General features: G+C 56.6%; 1 protein-coding gene across 1 annotated transcript; it reads right to left on the reverse strand.

Moving 5' to 3' along the window:
• Positions 1-474: 474 nt before the first annotated feature.
• Positions 475-14,868, reverse strand: FEZ1 (fasciculation and elongation protein zeta 1). The gene is made up of 10 exons (XM_040085247.2): positions 14,802-14,868; positions 10,903-11,205; positions 7,969-8,065; positions 7,058-7,162; positions 5,995-6,211; positions 4,545-4,816; positions 3,839-3,919; positions 3,373-3,448; positions 2,815-2,880; positions 475-638 (listed from the first exon to the last, which is right to left on the reverse strand). Exons 2-10 carry the CDS (start codon positions 11,175-11,177, stop codon positions 622-624), a joined length of 1,206 nt encoding a protein of 401 aa, XP_039941181.1. The 5' UTR covers positions 11,178-11,205; positions 14,802-14,868; the 3' UTR covers positions 475-621.
• Positions 14,869-15,560: the final 692 nt, after the last annotated feature.

A 15,560-nucleotide genomic window follows, 5' to 3' on the forward strand; every position in this document is an offset into this window, starting at 1 on the left:
TTCCTCCAAAATGACTGAATTTGCCCCAAAATGGACAACACTCCCCAAAAACAACCCCCGAATTAGGCACTCTTCCCCGAAATGAGTGCCCCAAACCAGAGAAATTCTCCCCCCTGTCCCTTAATGAGCCATTCCTTAACAATGCATTTTCTGGGGTCAGTTTTCTGGGGGGAAAAAAGGTGATTTCTGCACAATTTTTGGCAGAAAATCAGGCCGCAGAAAAGTGAAAAAATGGGGAAAATCTCCGAGAACGGAATTTAATCTGAATTTTGCCCCTCAGGTGGTGGCAGCTGCAGCTGCCTCTGAGCACCCAGCAGCTCTTGAGCCAGAAGTCTGTGTTTTTCACAGATCCCAGAATATTCCTGAGCACTAAGTCTGTGCTGGGATTTTTTGCTTAAAAACGTCATTTTCCTATCATGAAGTCGCAAAGCACCGCCGCGAGCAAGGGGGAGGATGACAGACACTGGACACCAGTTGCTTAATTAATGTAAGGAATTCTTTATTTCCAGCTGTGCAAAGGGGGAAGTGCGGGGTGGGGCAGCCACGGGCAGGTGACCCTTTTTCCTGGGGTTTGGCCCCGTTTTGGAGGCCACGGGGTGGGAGTGTGGGGACAGCACCGCGTCAGGTTGGGCAGAGCACTGCAGAGAGAGAGAGAGAGAGAGAGAGACAGGCGGTGGGGGCATTGTAGGAGGGTGCAGTGAGGCAGGAGCATGCACAGGGGTGTGTGGGGAGGCATGAGGGTGCACTGGAATGCGTGAGGAGGCACAGGGATGCACAAGGATGCAGGAGGATGCACTGGAGTGCAGGAGGAGGCACAGGAATGCATGAGGATGCACAGGGATGCAGGAGGGTGCACTGTGATCCATGAGCATGCACAGGGATGCAGGAGGATGCAGGAGGATTCATTGGAATGCAGGAGGATGCACAGGGATGCAGGAGGGTGCAGGAGGATTCATTGGAATGCAGGAGGGTGCACTGTGATCCATTAGCATGCATAGGGATGCAGAAGGATGCAGGAGGGTGCACTGTGATCCATTAGCATGCATAGGGATGCAGAAGGATGCAGGAGGGTGCACTGTGATCCATAATGATGCACAGGGATGCACAAGGATGCGCTGGAATGCAGGAGGATGCACAGGGATGTGGAAGGATGCAAGAGGATGCACGGTGATCCATGAGGATGCACAGGGATAGTCAAGGATGCAGGAGGATGCATTGGAGTGCAGGAGGATGCACAGGGATGCACAAGGAGGCAGGAGGATGCACTGGGATGCAGGAGGATGCACAGTGATCCATCAGGATGCACAGGGATAGTCAAGGATGCAGGAAGATGAATTGGAGTGCCGGAGGATGCACAGGGATGCACAAGGATGCAGGAGGATGCAGGAGGATGCACTGGAGTGCAGGAGGATGCACAGGGATGCACAAGGATGCAGGAGGATGCACTGGAATGCAGGAGGATGCACAGGGATGTAGAAGGATGCAAGGGGATGCACGGTGATCCATGAGGATGCACAGGGATAGTCAAGGATGCAGGAGGATGCATTGGAGCGCAGGAGGATGCACAGGGATGCACAAGGATGCAGGAGGATGCATTGGAGCGCAGGAGGATGCACGGGGATGCACAAGGATGCAGGAGGATGCACTGGAATGAACAATGCAACGCTGCACGAGGGCGCATAGTGACCCACAGGCCTGCACTGGGCTGCACGTGGACGGACAGGGGCAGCACAAGGACACACGAGTGTGCACAGGGACAGCCAGGCATGCACAGGGGTGCAGGGGTGTGCTCCACATGCACAGGGGTGCAGGGGTGTGCTCCACATGCACAGGGGTGCAGGGGTGTGCTCCACATGCACGGGGGTGCAGGGGTGTGCTCCACATGCACAGGGGTGCAGGGGTGTGCTCCACATGCACAGGAGTGCAGGGGTGGGCTCCACATGCACAGGGGTGCAGGGGTGTGCTCCACATGCACAGGGGTGCAGGGGTGTGCTCCACATGCACAGGAGTGCAGGGGTGTGCTCCACATGCACAGGAGTGCAGGGGTGTGCTCCACATGCAGGGGGGTGCAGGGGTGTGCTCCACATGCACAGGAGTGCAGGGGTGTGCTCCACATGCACAGGGGTGCAGGGGTGTGCTCCACATGCACGGGGGTGCAGGAGCAGAAAGGCTGCACCAGTGTGAACGCAGCACCTGGGCACACGAGGATGCACAAGTGCTGCACAAGGCTGCACACGGGATGCAGGAGGAACATGAGAGGGATGCACAAGGAATGCACAGAAAGAGCACGAAGGGCACACGAGGACTCAGGAGGACGCACAAGAGGGCTGTGGGAGATGCACAGGGATGCACGGGAGCTGCAATAAGATGGGTGGGGATGCCCAAGGGAGGCAGAGGAGGGTGAGAGAGGACACAGAGGGTGGTGAGGCTGTGTGGATGAAGCAGGGATGGGGCAGGATGCTGCACAGGGACCTCCGGACGTGTGGCAGGACAGAAGAGCTGTACAAAGAACACCTGAGGGATGTGCAGGAGATGCACCCGGGATTCCTGAAGGATGTGCGGGGGATGCACAAAGGATGCCCCTGAGATGCACGAAAGAGGCAGGAGGAATGACAGGAGTGACACAGGATGTGTCCAGGGTTCTCTGAGGATGCACAGGAGAAGCGAAAGGGATGAACGCAGTTTGCAAGAGGGATGGGCAAGAGATGCACAAAGGATGCAGTGGAGAGGCAGGAGGATGCAGAAGGGATTGCAGGGAAGCTGCGTGAAGGATGCACGAGGGGTGCCTGGGGCAGGCAGGAGGGGAGCAGGTACCTTTGAGGATGTAATCCGTGAGCAGAGTGGGAACCTTCTCATTCCCCTCCTTCATGGCAAACAGGACTGTGAGGGGGAACAGAGCTGTGAGCCTGGCCCTGCTGCCCCACAGATGTCCCTTTTCCCCCCAAACCAGCCCCACAGTTGCCAATTTCCCCAAACAGTTTATGCAGCAGGCCTGGGAACATAAAACAAAAAGGACTTTCATCCCCAATTAGCCCTAGCCTGTGGCAGTGCAGAATGGGGTGATTTACCCCCAAATCAAGCCTGGTAAAAGAACCATAAACTGGGGGGAGGTGTTGGCTGCCAACCAGCTGTGCTGCAGTGGTGCAAACCAGGCATTTCCCCCCACCAGCGGGGTTTGTTGCAATGATGATGCAACGTGGGCGGTAGCACCTAAAATTGCAATGATGAAAAAAAAAAAACACCCCCCCCCTCAAACCAGCTGTGCTGCAATGATACCCCAAGCTGCAGCCACTGAAGCAAAGCAAAATGTGCCTTTGTGTCCCCAAGACGTGTGATGCTGACCCAAAACCAGCAGCTTGAATGAACACTCACTGTTGGTGAGCATCTGCAGGTCCTCAACGGAGGGTGGTGAGCCCTTCTTCTCGTAGGGAATCACCGTGTTCAGGTACTGCAAAAACAAAAGCCACCCCCCCCAAAAACCACCCAGATGGCACAAAACCACCTGGGTTTGGCACTGCCTTGAGACAAGTCGCCTCAAAGTTGTGCTAAAGTAGAGTATTTCTGCAGAATTCCTGCAGCTGCATTTAAATTGCAGGTATTTTGGGGAGTACTGAACTAATTGGGTGCTGTAAAGTCCACCCAAATCCATCCCTCCTCAGGGAGGACTTTTTGGGGTGAAAACAGGTAAATTTTCCAAGAGGGATTGGATTAGCAGGGTGTAGGGGATAGAGCTGTGTTGTAAAATGAAGAAACATTTTAACAGGGGAAATGGGAGATGCAGGGAGGAGGAGTGAAAACAAACAGATCTGGCAACATTTTTGAGGGGGAGAAAGGGCACCTGCTTCTCATTGGTGGTAGGACCAAAAGTCTGGCGCAGGCCGGAGTGCAGGATGCTGGAGATGCCCTCCATGCTGAAGCGCTGGGGGGACAACGCATCACCCTGTCACCTCCCAGGGACAGCGACATCCCCCGTGGCACCAGCACCGCCCACAACTCCCCGACTCCCACATCCACACCCTGCTCCATACCCCCATCCCATATCCAAGTCCCGCTGTCCCACATTCCCCATCCCTGCTCCATCACCCTGTCCTGCATCCTTACCGTGCTCCCCCATCCTGTCACTATTCCCATCCCATCCCATCCCATCCCATCCCATCCCATCCCATCCCATCCCATCCCATCCCATCCCATCCCATCCTGTCTCCAAACCATCCCATCCCCATCCCCATCCCATCCCCATCCCATCCCATCTCCATCCCCATCCCCATCCCATCCCCATCCCATCCCCATCCCCATCCCATCCCATCCCCATCCCCATCCCCATCCCCATCCCATCCCATCCCATCCCATCCCATCCCCATCCCATCCCAACCCATCCCATCCCATCCCCATCCCCATCCCCATCCCATCCCAACCCATCCCCATCCCCTCACCCCCACGTCCCTCTGCCCCACCCTGTCACCATTCCCACCCCGTCCCCAGCTGCCCTCCTCCCTGTCCCCCGTGCCCGCTGTCCCCCGTGCCCGCTGTCCCCGTGTCCCCACCTTTCGGGGCATGTTGCTGCCGCGCTCGGAGCGCGCCCCTTGCAGGCTCAGCCCCTTGTCCCTGCGGCGGCGCCGGGCCGCCTCTCGCTGCTCCCGCTGCTCGCCCTGCACGGCCAGCAGCGCCCCGATGAACGCCGTCTTCACCTCCTTCTCGAAGGCCAGCTCGTCCCTCCGGGCCAGCTGCGCCACCAGCTCCGCCGACAGCGCCCGGCTCGCCGCCTCCGCCCGGCCCGCGGCCGCCAGCAGCTCCCGAGCCGACAGCTGCCCCAGCCCTGCGGCCGCGGAGAGAGCGGCTCGTACCGCGGGACACCCGCACAGCGGCCGGAGGGGCTCACAGCCCACCGCCTTCCACCTCCCTGCCAAGGGAGACCACCCCTTCCACTGCCCCAGGGGGCTCCGAGCCCCGTCCAGCCGGGCCTTGGGCACTGCCAGGGATGAGACAGCCACAGCTGCTCTGGGCACTCTGTGCCAGGGCCTGCCCACCCTCCCAGGGAACAATTCCTGCCCAATCTCCCATCCAGCCCTGCCCTCTGGCAGTGGGAGCCATTCCCTGTGTCCTGTCCCTCTGGCCCTTGTCCCCAGTCCCTCTCCAGCTCTCCTGGAGCCCCTTTAGGCCCTGCCAGGGGCTCTGAGCTCTCCCCAGAACCTTCCCCCAGCTCTCCCAGCCTGGCTCCAGAGCAGAGGGGCTCCAGCCCTTGGAGCAGCTCCGTGACCTCCTCTGGACTCTCTGCAGCCAGTGCCATGCATGGGGAAACGAGGGAAATGCCTGGTGCAACCAGTGACACCCCCCAGTGCAGTCAGTGAAACACACGCTGCAACCATTAAAATGCATCTCGTGCTGAGCGAGATGTGCTCTGCATTTTCTGAGACACCGAGAGATAAAACCCGTTGTGCAATTACTGATACGCTCAGCGCCACAAACAAGTGCCCGGAGCAATTAAGGAACCTCCTGGCACGATTAGTGGCATGCAAGGTGCGCTCAGTGATGCTCACAGTGCAATTAGTGAGGGGCAGGGTGTGATTAGTGACAGGTATGGTGCAATTATTGACATGCATGGAGCGATCCGTGACACGCGTGGTGTGACTGCTGACATGCATCGTGCAATCGGCGACGTGCACAGTGCAATTAGTGACGCGGAGTGATTAGTAACCTGTGCAGTGTGATAGAGAGCAGAGCAATTAGTGAAGAGCCTGGGCTCGTCGGTGACACAGCCCCAAGTGACAAATCTCACGTGCATGAACACCCCATGCAGAACACAAAGGCTCCTGGAGAACCCCACGTGCCTTTCCACACCAAAAGCCAGATCCCTGCGTTCTTCAGAGTTTTTGCCAAGAGCCCTTCTGGCCAAGTCCTAGAGCAAGCCAGCACTGAGGGCCGGAGAGACTCAGTTGTCCAATTTGGTTGGAATTGTCCCCAAAAAGTGACTGGCCTGGGCTCTGCTGGCCATACCTTCGTGGGAGCAGTTGTTGTTGAAGGCAGGGGAGAAAGCATGCAGCTCCCGCAGCAGGATGGGCTCCGTGCCCCTGCCACCACCTTTGCCTTCAGCATCAGCCTTGGTTTCTTCTTCCTCCTCCTCTTCCTCCTCCTCTTCCTCTTCCTCCTCCCCCTCAGGGTCAGCCTCGGGGTCAGGTGAACTCTGCATGAGCTCCTCCAGCTCCTCGATGACCTGCGTGGCATCAGTGACCTCCATGTGCACCTGCATCCTACTGCACATCCTGCACCCACACCTGCAACGTGCACTCCTGCCCTGCACCCACACCTGCAACTGCTCCCTTCGTCCTGCATCTTCTATCTCCATCCTGCTCCCTTCCATGCTCCATCCTCATCAGCATTCTGCATCCTGCACCTGCATCCTCCCCTTCTCCCTGCATCTGCATTCTGCTCCCTTCATCCTGCATCAGCACCTGCACTGACATCCCTCTGTACCCCGGGTCCCCTCTTTGCATCCTGCATCTGCACCCCACATTCCCACCTACATCCAAACCCCGCATTCCACGGACACTGGGGACCTGCATCCACATCTAAACCTGCATCCTGCACCTGTCTGCATCTTGCTCTCTGCACCCACCTCCTCCTGCATCCTGCTCTCTGCACCCACCTCCTCCTCCTGCATCCTGCTCTCTGCACCCACCTCCTCCTCCTGCATCCTGCTCTCGCACCTGCATTCTCTCTCCTGCAGCTGCCCCCACATCCCCCTCCCCACACCTGCAGTCCTGCATCCCACATCTGCACCCTGCATCTGGCACCTTCATCCTGCACCCCACAACTGCATCCTGCAGCTGCATCCCACCTCTGCCCCCCACACTTTGACCCTTCCCACACCCCACCCCATTCTGCAGAGCAGCATCTGCACCCACAGCCTACACTTCTGTCTACATCCACACTCCAGGTCCTGCACGCCACATCCCAAGGCGACGGGATTTTTGGCTTTTTCTTGTGCTTTCAGCTCGCGGTCACGGGGCCAGGGTCGGCTTTTGGAGGACATGCAGGGCTCCAGATGCCCATGGGGTACCTGCTCAGCTGTCAGCAGCGGCTCCTCGTTGATCCCAGAGTCCTGCTCACTCCTCTCAGTGAGCTCCTCCTCCTCTTCCTCCTCCTCCTCCTCCTCCTTCCCGAGCTGCAGGAGACACAGGCAGGGCAGCCTCGGTGGGCACGGCCCCAGCACGGACACGGCCCTGGCACCGAGGAGAGCCACCAGGGTGGCTCAGGGGGACACCGGATGGGGACAGGTTGGATGGAGGGCATGGCATGGAGATGCTGGATGGGGCTCCAGGGACACTGGAGACAACGACCAGGGAAGCGCTGGAAGGGGAGGTGTTGCCAGAAGATGGATGGAGATGTTGGACAGGAGATGCTGGATGGAGAGCTGTAGAACGGAGCCATGGACTAGGAAGAAGACAGGGAGGAGTCCAGGTGTGTTGGACGGAGGTGTTGGATGGAGGTGTTGGAGATACAGGGAATGCTGGATGGGGAGACCAGGGCTGGTGGAGCTGAATGGGAGAGGTCTGATGGAGACACGGGGTGGGGACACCACCAGGGAACTGACGGATGGAGACGTTGGGTGAGGAGGCATCTTCTTTCTTCCCACCTTCCACTATCTTTTTCACCTTTTTTGGCAGAAAACAACCCAAGGAAGCTATCTTCTCTTCCCCCTTTAGCAACAGGCCCTTACATCCAAACGGGCTCAATTCCGTGGATATTGGGACATTTTTACAACCCCAAAAGCAGCTGCTGACAGCACGAACTGGCTACAAACGAAAACACATTTTCTACCCCCAAAAACACCCACCCCACCCGTGCCACGGGGCAAACTGGCCAAGGCCAGATGCTGAAAGGACCATTTTGGGGTGGCTTGCAGTGCCATGATTGCTGCTGAGGCAGGGGAAGGGGATCATGTGGGGACAGGGAGGGTCACAGCCATACCTGGGGCTCGGTGCCATCGAGGGCCTCAGTCCCAGGGAGCTGCCACGGCCGGGGGGAGCTCCGGGGGGCAAAGCCATCGGTCAGAGCATCCCAGACCCTGCACGGAAGCGGGTGGTGAGTGCTGATCCCAAAATGTTCCCAAAATGATCCCAAAATCTCACGGGGACATCCCGAAAATGGGCATGCCGAGACGCCCCAAAACATCCCAAAACGCAGCCCAGAAACATCCTGAAATGACCTCCAAAAGTCCCAAAACATTGAGACGCCTGAAACATCCCCAAACACCCCCAGTGATATCCTAGAAACCCCCAAACGCTGCCCTAGAAGACCCCAAAGCTTCGCAAAATAGCACCATGAAATACTGCCCTGAAATACCCCAAAGTGTCCAAAAATCCTGCCCCAGCGCCTGAGATGCCCCCTAAATGTAATTTGTCCCAAAATGTCTCTAGATGTCCCCAAATGCCACTCAAAACCATCACCATGATGCCCTGAAGTGGCCCAAAACATCTTAAAGCAGGCCCAAAGCCCCAAAACTCTCTGAAAAGCCCCTAAAACACCTCAAAATGCTGCCCTGGAAAACTCCAAATTGTCCCCAAATGTTCTTCTGGAACACCCCCAAAATGCCCCCAAATGTCCAAAATGTCACCCTGTCATGTTCCAGCCACAAAACCCCCTCACTGAAATACCCCAGAGATCCCAAAATGGCACTTTCAACACACAGAAATACCCTAAAATGATTTCCCGAAATACTGACCGAAAGTGGAGAAAATAGAGAAGGAAAAGAGGGGAAAGAGGGGAAAAAAAAGGAAAAGGGGGAAAACAGAATAAAAGAGAAAAAAGGGGTAAAGAAGAAGATGGAAAAAAGGGCAAAAAGGGGGGAAAGGGGGAGAAGTGGGGGAAGGAAAATCTGGGTAAAAGGGGGGAGATGGATGAAAAAATGAGAAAAAGGTAAAAGAAGGAAAATGGTGGGAAATGGAGAAAGAGGAAAAAAAGGGGAAGAAAGGGAAAGGGGAGAAAATAGGGAATAGGAAAAAGAGGAAAAGGGCCAAAGGAAGGAAAAAGGAAAAATCAGGGGAAAAGGGGAATGGGGAAAAAGAGAAAATGTAAGAAAAACAGGAGAATGAGGGGAGAGAGGGAGAAAAGGGCAGGGAAAGTGGAAAAAAAGAGAAGAAACGGAGGAGAAAGAGGAAATGGGAAAAAAGAGCTGAAAAGTGGTGACATTGAGAAAAAGGCCAAAGATGGAAGAAAAGGTCAAAAACGGGGGGAAAGGCACAGAAAGAGATGAGAATTTTTCTCCCCATCTCAGGCAAAACCACCCCATTTCCCACCAGAAATTCTGGGTTCAGTCCAAATCCTGTAAATCACCCCCAAACCATTTGTGTCCTTTCCAACCCCCAAACTGCCAATTTTTGGGATTTATTCTATTTCCCTCCTCACCAGGGCTGAACCCCCCTGAGAATTACGGATTTCGCAAATTAACATACAAAAATGCGGGCGCCGAATCTGGAATACTTATTTCTTTTTAACAAAGCGCAGCAAGTTAGCAATTTCTAATAAATTAAATGATTTATAAATGAAATATAAATTAGTAATTATCCCCCCCCAAATTTGCCTTTTTTTTTTTTTCTTTTTTCTTTTCCCTCTGCTCTTAAAGGACCCAAAGGGGCAAGCCAAGACCAGCGGCGATTTCTGAGTTAATTTTGGCAAGAAATGGTTAAAAACGCTGGCAATCCAATGCCTGTGAGGCCATGGCCCCTCCCCCGGCCTGCACACAGGGCTCATTCAAAGAAGACTGGGAAGAAAAAAAAAAAAGCCCTGTTTTGCCCAAAGTGACCCAAAAAAAGACACAATAAAGTGGCACAAAGCGGCGACAGCGCGGCAGCCCCGGCGCGCGGCCAAGCTGCGTTTTGCTCTCAAAAACCGTGAATTCGACCAATTGCAAAAAAAAAATAAAAAAAAATAAAAAAAAAATCAATTCAGCCTCAGTGGGTTTTGGGGGAAAGAAACCCAAACACAAGCTGACAAAAGCAGCAGATCCGGGGCTTTTTGGGTTGAGAGCGACCAAAGGAGGGTTAGGAATTTCGGAATGATCCCAATTAAACACACACACACACACACAAAGAAAAATCCCACTAGAAATGTGATAGCGCGTAATCATCGCGAGGAAAAAGCCCAAGGACGTGCAGGAAAAAATGGCATTTTGTAACCAAACAAGGATTTTAATGGAACCAGAATTTGACACAAAAGGCTCAATGACAACTGGGGGAGCCTAAGGGGGAAGCTGACCCTGGGGAATTTGGCCGGCTCCTAGCATGGTACAGAGGGGGTGGCTGAACTCTACTCACACCTTACTCGAGGTTTATGCTCAGCCTCTGGGGCTTTCCTTGCACAGACCGAGCTGCAGCGTGGCATGAGACACAGCCGGCTACTCCAGGGAGCTCACACAGCTACTCCAAGGATGCTACACAGCTACTCCAAGGTGCTGTATGATCACAGCACAGTCCAGGTGCTGACTTGCACGTGATGGGCTCATAGAGGAGTGCACGGAGGTGCATTCGACCCCAGAGGGGCGTTACTCATAAGATACTACACCACTACTCTGAAGTGCTCGGCAGTCATGCCGTGAGCAAGACTGCACACTCTGGGGTGTGACCGTGACAGGATGCTTGCAAGTGGCCTACTTAAAGGATGCTACACAGCTCCTCAGGAGATACTACACAGCTCTGGCACGCCGCTGCACGACTGCGCCGTGACGCAAGGGGCCGAGCTGCACGGGGGCTGCACCCTGCTGGCACGCAGAAGCCTTCCTCACAGGATACTACAGCGCTGCTCCCGACACGGAGCGCGGCCCTGCCGCAGCGCTGGGAGTCAGCCTGCACCGAGGGGGGGGTCAGGGGTGTGAAGAGGCCCCAGGAGCAGCGGGGTTTTACTCACTCCTCATCCTGCAGGCGCTCCTCCTCCTCCTGCGCCTGCAGCCGCCCCCGCACGGGGGCCAGGCCCTCGGTGGCAGCGTCGTAGTTGCGGAAGCACACGGTGAGCTTCTCGTCGAACTCCTGCACCAGGTCCTCCATGGACTTGAAGCTCATCATCTCGGCCGAGAAGCTCTCCAGCTCGGCCAGCGCCGGGTCCGCGGGGTGCTGCGGGGACCCCCCATCGTCCCCGGGCCCCTCCTCGAACTCCTCCTCCAGACTGACCAGGGGTGCCTCCATCCTCCTCGACGCCCACGTGCTGCCTTAGCTGCAGGGACGGCGTGCCCGTGAGGCGCCGGGCTGCTCGCAGGTTACAACACCCAGCTCCCCGTTCCCGCCGCTGAAACCCCGCTGTTCCACAACCAACAGGATCTCTGGAGTATCCTGGCAGTATCCCCACAGGATGTACTCCCTTCAGAAGAAATACTCGGATATCGTGGCACTGTTCCAGTGGCAATTTACTGCTTGCAACAAAGCGCCGATAGTGGTCTGAGCAGCTTCACGCTACCACGATGGTACGTAAAGGATGTCAGACCACCGAGTATTTCCCTAAAGTGGTAGTATCTTAGTTGTATCCTTATGCTATATCACTACCAAGCAAGTGGCCTGAAAGTAGCAGCAGTGTGCTGACAGTATCCCAAAAATGTGAGCGTTGCCCTGATGGCATCCCGGAAGAATCCTACCACGATATGTTCCCTTGCAGCACCTTGGAAGCACCCTACAGATAACTGCACTTTTATCCTGCGCAGCCTGCTGCAAACTGACTCCTGCCCTGACAGCGCCTCGGCAGCTTTGTGATAATATCCTGCTACTACCAGTAGTACACTAATGTTGTACCCTAGTAATGACCCCGTAGCATCTTAGTAGCACCACATTAGCGATGTGACACTTTGGAGTGTCCTGGATGTTATCCTGGTAACATCTTAGCAGCATCCTGATAGTATCTTTGTGCTACACTGAGAGCATCCCAGCAGCAGCCATTGAACAGCTCAGCATTGTCCTGATGTTGCAGCAGCACAGGCAGGAATATCCTGATCCTGCATCAGGAGCATCCCAACAGCATCCTGGTGCCCTGATAGTATCACAGTAGTAGGTAATGAGTGCCCTGATAGGATCCTAATAGCAGTGAAATGGGATAGAGCTGTTACCCTCATAGTGTTGGTGGCACTTTGGCAGTGCAAAGAATTATCCAGACATTCTCTTAGTGTCACGCTGCTACACTGAAAGTAACCCTGAACATATCCTGAGAGGAACCTTGTGTGAGCTGCTCCAGTGGCTCCTTCATACGAGAACCTCAGTATCAGCTCTGCAAGTATCCCAGCAGCATCCACACAGTATCCTGGGAGTACCTTAGTGCCACTCTGGAAGTGCCTTACTGCTGCCTGCAGAGTAGCCTGTCCACATCCTAGTAAACTCAGAGCATCCCAGGAGCAGCCCAGCAGCATCCTGAGAGCATCTCAGCTGCGTCTTGACAGTATTTCACTACTCCCACAGGAGAGTACTGAGAATATCCCAGGAGCATCCTAGCAGCAGCCTCAGAGGAAGCAAAGAGTAGCTCAGTAGTAAGCCAGGAGCAGCCCAGTACAGGTGTCAGTAGCCCAGCTCATTCCCCCAGCCCTGGTGATGCTTCCCTGGGGAGGGGAGCACAAACATCCCCGGTCTGGGGGGTTTGAGCAGCACCCACACCCGCCTGCAGCACGGCTGCACCCCCATGCACGTGTGCCCCACCGGGTGCCCCGAACCTGCAGCGCGCACCTGCAGCGCACACCTGCAGCGGGGTATGTGGGTGCACACACACACACACACACACACACGGGACAGTGCCCGCGCCTGCTCTGTGCCCAGTGCTCCCTGTGAGCCTGCATGCCATGCACAGAGAGATGCAACGCGCACACACGGAGCAGTGCAAGTGTGCGCAGAGTGTCTGCAGACAGATGCAGGCGTGCTGCAGCGGTGCACATGTGCTGGGCTGCACACACATTCACCCCCACGTGCCCTGGGGGGTGCACAGCCTGTCCCATGCAAGCGTGCATGCATGCACAGCTCTGCACTCCTGCCTCCCCGCACTGCGTGCGCATGCACACCTTAGCAAGCATGCATCCCCACAGAGTGTGTGCACACCCATGCACTCATGCGTCCCCGCGTGCAATGCCGTGCACACACACAGAGTGCACCCCTGCATCCCCTCACACACTTGTGCATTCCCACCCATGCACCCCACCCCACCCATACCCACAGCACCTAGCTCCAAGCCCCACAAACACCAGCACCACGCTGCGTGCACACACCTGCACAGGCATCTGCACAGGCACCTGCACACAGCCCTGCACACAGCCCTGCACACAGCCCTGCACATGCACCTGCACACACACCTGCACACAGCCCTGCACACAGCCCTGCACATGCACCTGCACACACCTGCACACAGCCCTGCACACAGCCCTGCACATGCACCTGCACACACACCTGCACACACACCTGCACACAGCCCTGCACATGCACCTGCACACAGCCCTGCACACAGCCCTGCACAGGCACCTGCACACGCACCTGCACACAGCCCTGCACATGCACCTGCACACACACCTGCACACACACCTGCACACAGCCCTGCACACGCACCTGCACACAGCCCTGCACATGCACCTGCACACACACCTGCACACAGCCCTGCACACAGCCCTGCACACACACCTGCACACAGCCCTGCACACACACCTGCACACAGCCCTGCACACGCACCTGCACACAGCCCTGCACATGCACCTGCACACACACCTGCACACAGCCCTGCACACGCACCTGCACACAGCCCTGCACATGCACCTGCACACACACCTGCACACAGCCCTGCACACAGCCCTGCACGTGTGCCCCTGCAGCTGCACATGCTCACCTTCACATGCACGCACAGAGATCTCTTGCACACACACATCCCTTGCACCGCACACACACACGCATCCCCTACATACACACACGCCCCTTGCACACATGCATCCCTTGCAGGAACATACATCTCTTGTGCACGCACATCCCTTGCACACACACAGGCATCCCTTGCACACACACACGCATCCCTTGCACACACACACGCATCCCTTGCGCGCACACATCCCTTGCGCACACGCGCATCCCTGGCACGCACGCACACAAACACACGCGCGCACACACACGGACGCGCCCTCGCCGCCCCTCCCTCCGCCGCTCCCCGCACACCCCGCGTCCCCAGGGCCCCCCAAACGCCCCCGCAGCGCGCTCGCACCGCACCTCCCCCGCTCCCGCACGGCCCCGCTCCCGCGCGGCGCCGGCCCGCCATGCGCCCCCGATCCCCGCAGCCGCCCCGCACCCAGGGGTGCCCGTGCGACCCCCGCCCGCAAGGACGGCCTCGCCCCTCGCTCCCCCCAAACCCCGCATCCTTCGTCGCCCCCCCCAGCCCCGCACCCACCTGCAGCCCCGCACCCCTCGCTAACCCCCCCACCCCCATAGCCCCGCACCCCTCACCGCGCCCCCAGCCCCCCCTGCACCCCCCCGGCCCTGCACCCACCTGCAGCCCCGCACCCCTCGCTAACCCCCCCACCCCCATAGCCCCGCACCCCTCACCGCGCCCCCAGCCCCCCCTGCACCCCCCCGGCCCCGCACCCACCTGCAGCCCCGCACCCCTCGCTATCCCCCCCATAGCCCCGCACCCCTCACTGCGCCCCCAGCCCCCCCCTGCACCCCCCCCGGCCCCGCACCCACCTGCATCCCCGCACCCTTCACCGCCCCCCCCGAGCCCCCAGCCCCTCACCCACCTGCATCCCCGCACCCTTCCCCGGCCCCCAGCCCCACCCGCGGCCCCCCCAAACCCCCCATCCCCGCACCCACCTGCAGCCCCGCATCCTCCGCGCCGCGCCGGGGGTGCTGCGCGCGCACTGCGCAGGCGCGGGGGAGGCCTGGTGACGTCACCGGGAAGGGGGATGCGGGCGGTGGTCAAGGGAGCCGTGACGTCATCCCTCACCCCGGGAGCGAGCTCCATCCTTTTTTTTCCGGTCCCTAAAAAAATCTCTTTGAACCCCCCCCGGCCGCCGTGTCCGTCCGTTCGTTCGTATTCGCGGGTCTGCACGCCTCGGTGACGCTGAGGGAGGGAGGAAAAACAATAATTGAAAGCATGGAAATGACAAGAGAAATTTATAGATAGGAAATATACAAAAAAAAAAAAAAAAAGACATAAAAGTCAAGTCATATATCCAATAATTCTCTCTTTTCTAAAATAAAGCGGTTTTCTTTTTTTTTTTTTTCTAAAAGAAAAGAAATTCCATGTACTCTTTCTCAAATAAAGCAATTCAAAAATTCATAATAAAAAAATAAAGGGAATTACAAAATTAAAAAAAAAAAAAAAGAAGTCCTTTTCCTCTCAAAAATAAAACAGTGTTCACAAGAAATGAGCAGTTTCTAAAATACTTTTTCTTTTTTTTTTTTTTTTTTAATTTATTAACAACTTAAACAATTGCTTTGGATGCAGATTTTTTTTTAATATTCTTTTTGAAATCTGGGTTTAATTCACAGCCCAGTGGAATATCTGGGCTTAAGCCCAGTTTCCTAGACCTTGGTAGGCTCTGCTGCCTGCAGCTGCCTGCTCCCTCT

The sequence above is a fragment of the Hirundo rustica genome, chromosome 23 (assembly GCF_015227805.2).
Source record: "Hirundo rustica isolate bHirRus1 chromosome 23, bHirRus1.pri.v3, whole genome shotgun sequence".
Lineage (NCBI taxonomy): Eukaryota > Metazoa > Chordata > Aves > Passeriformes > Hirundinidae > Hirundo > Hirundo rustica.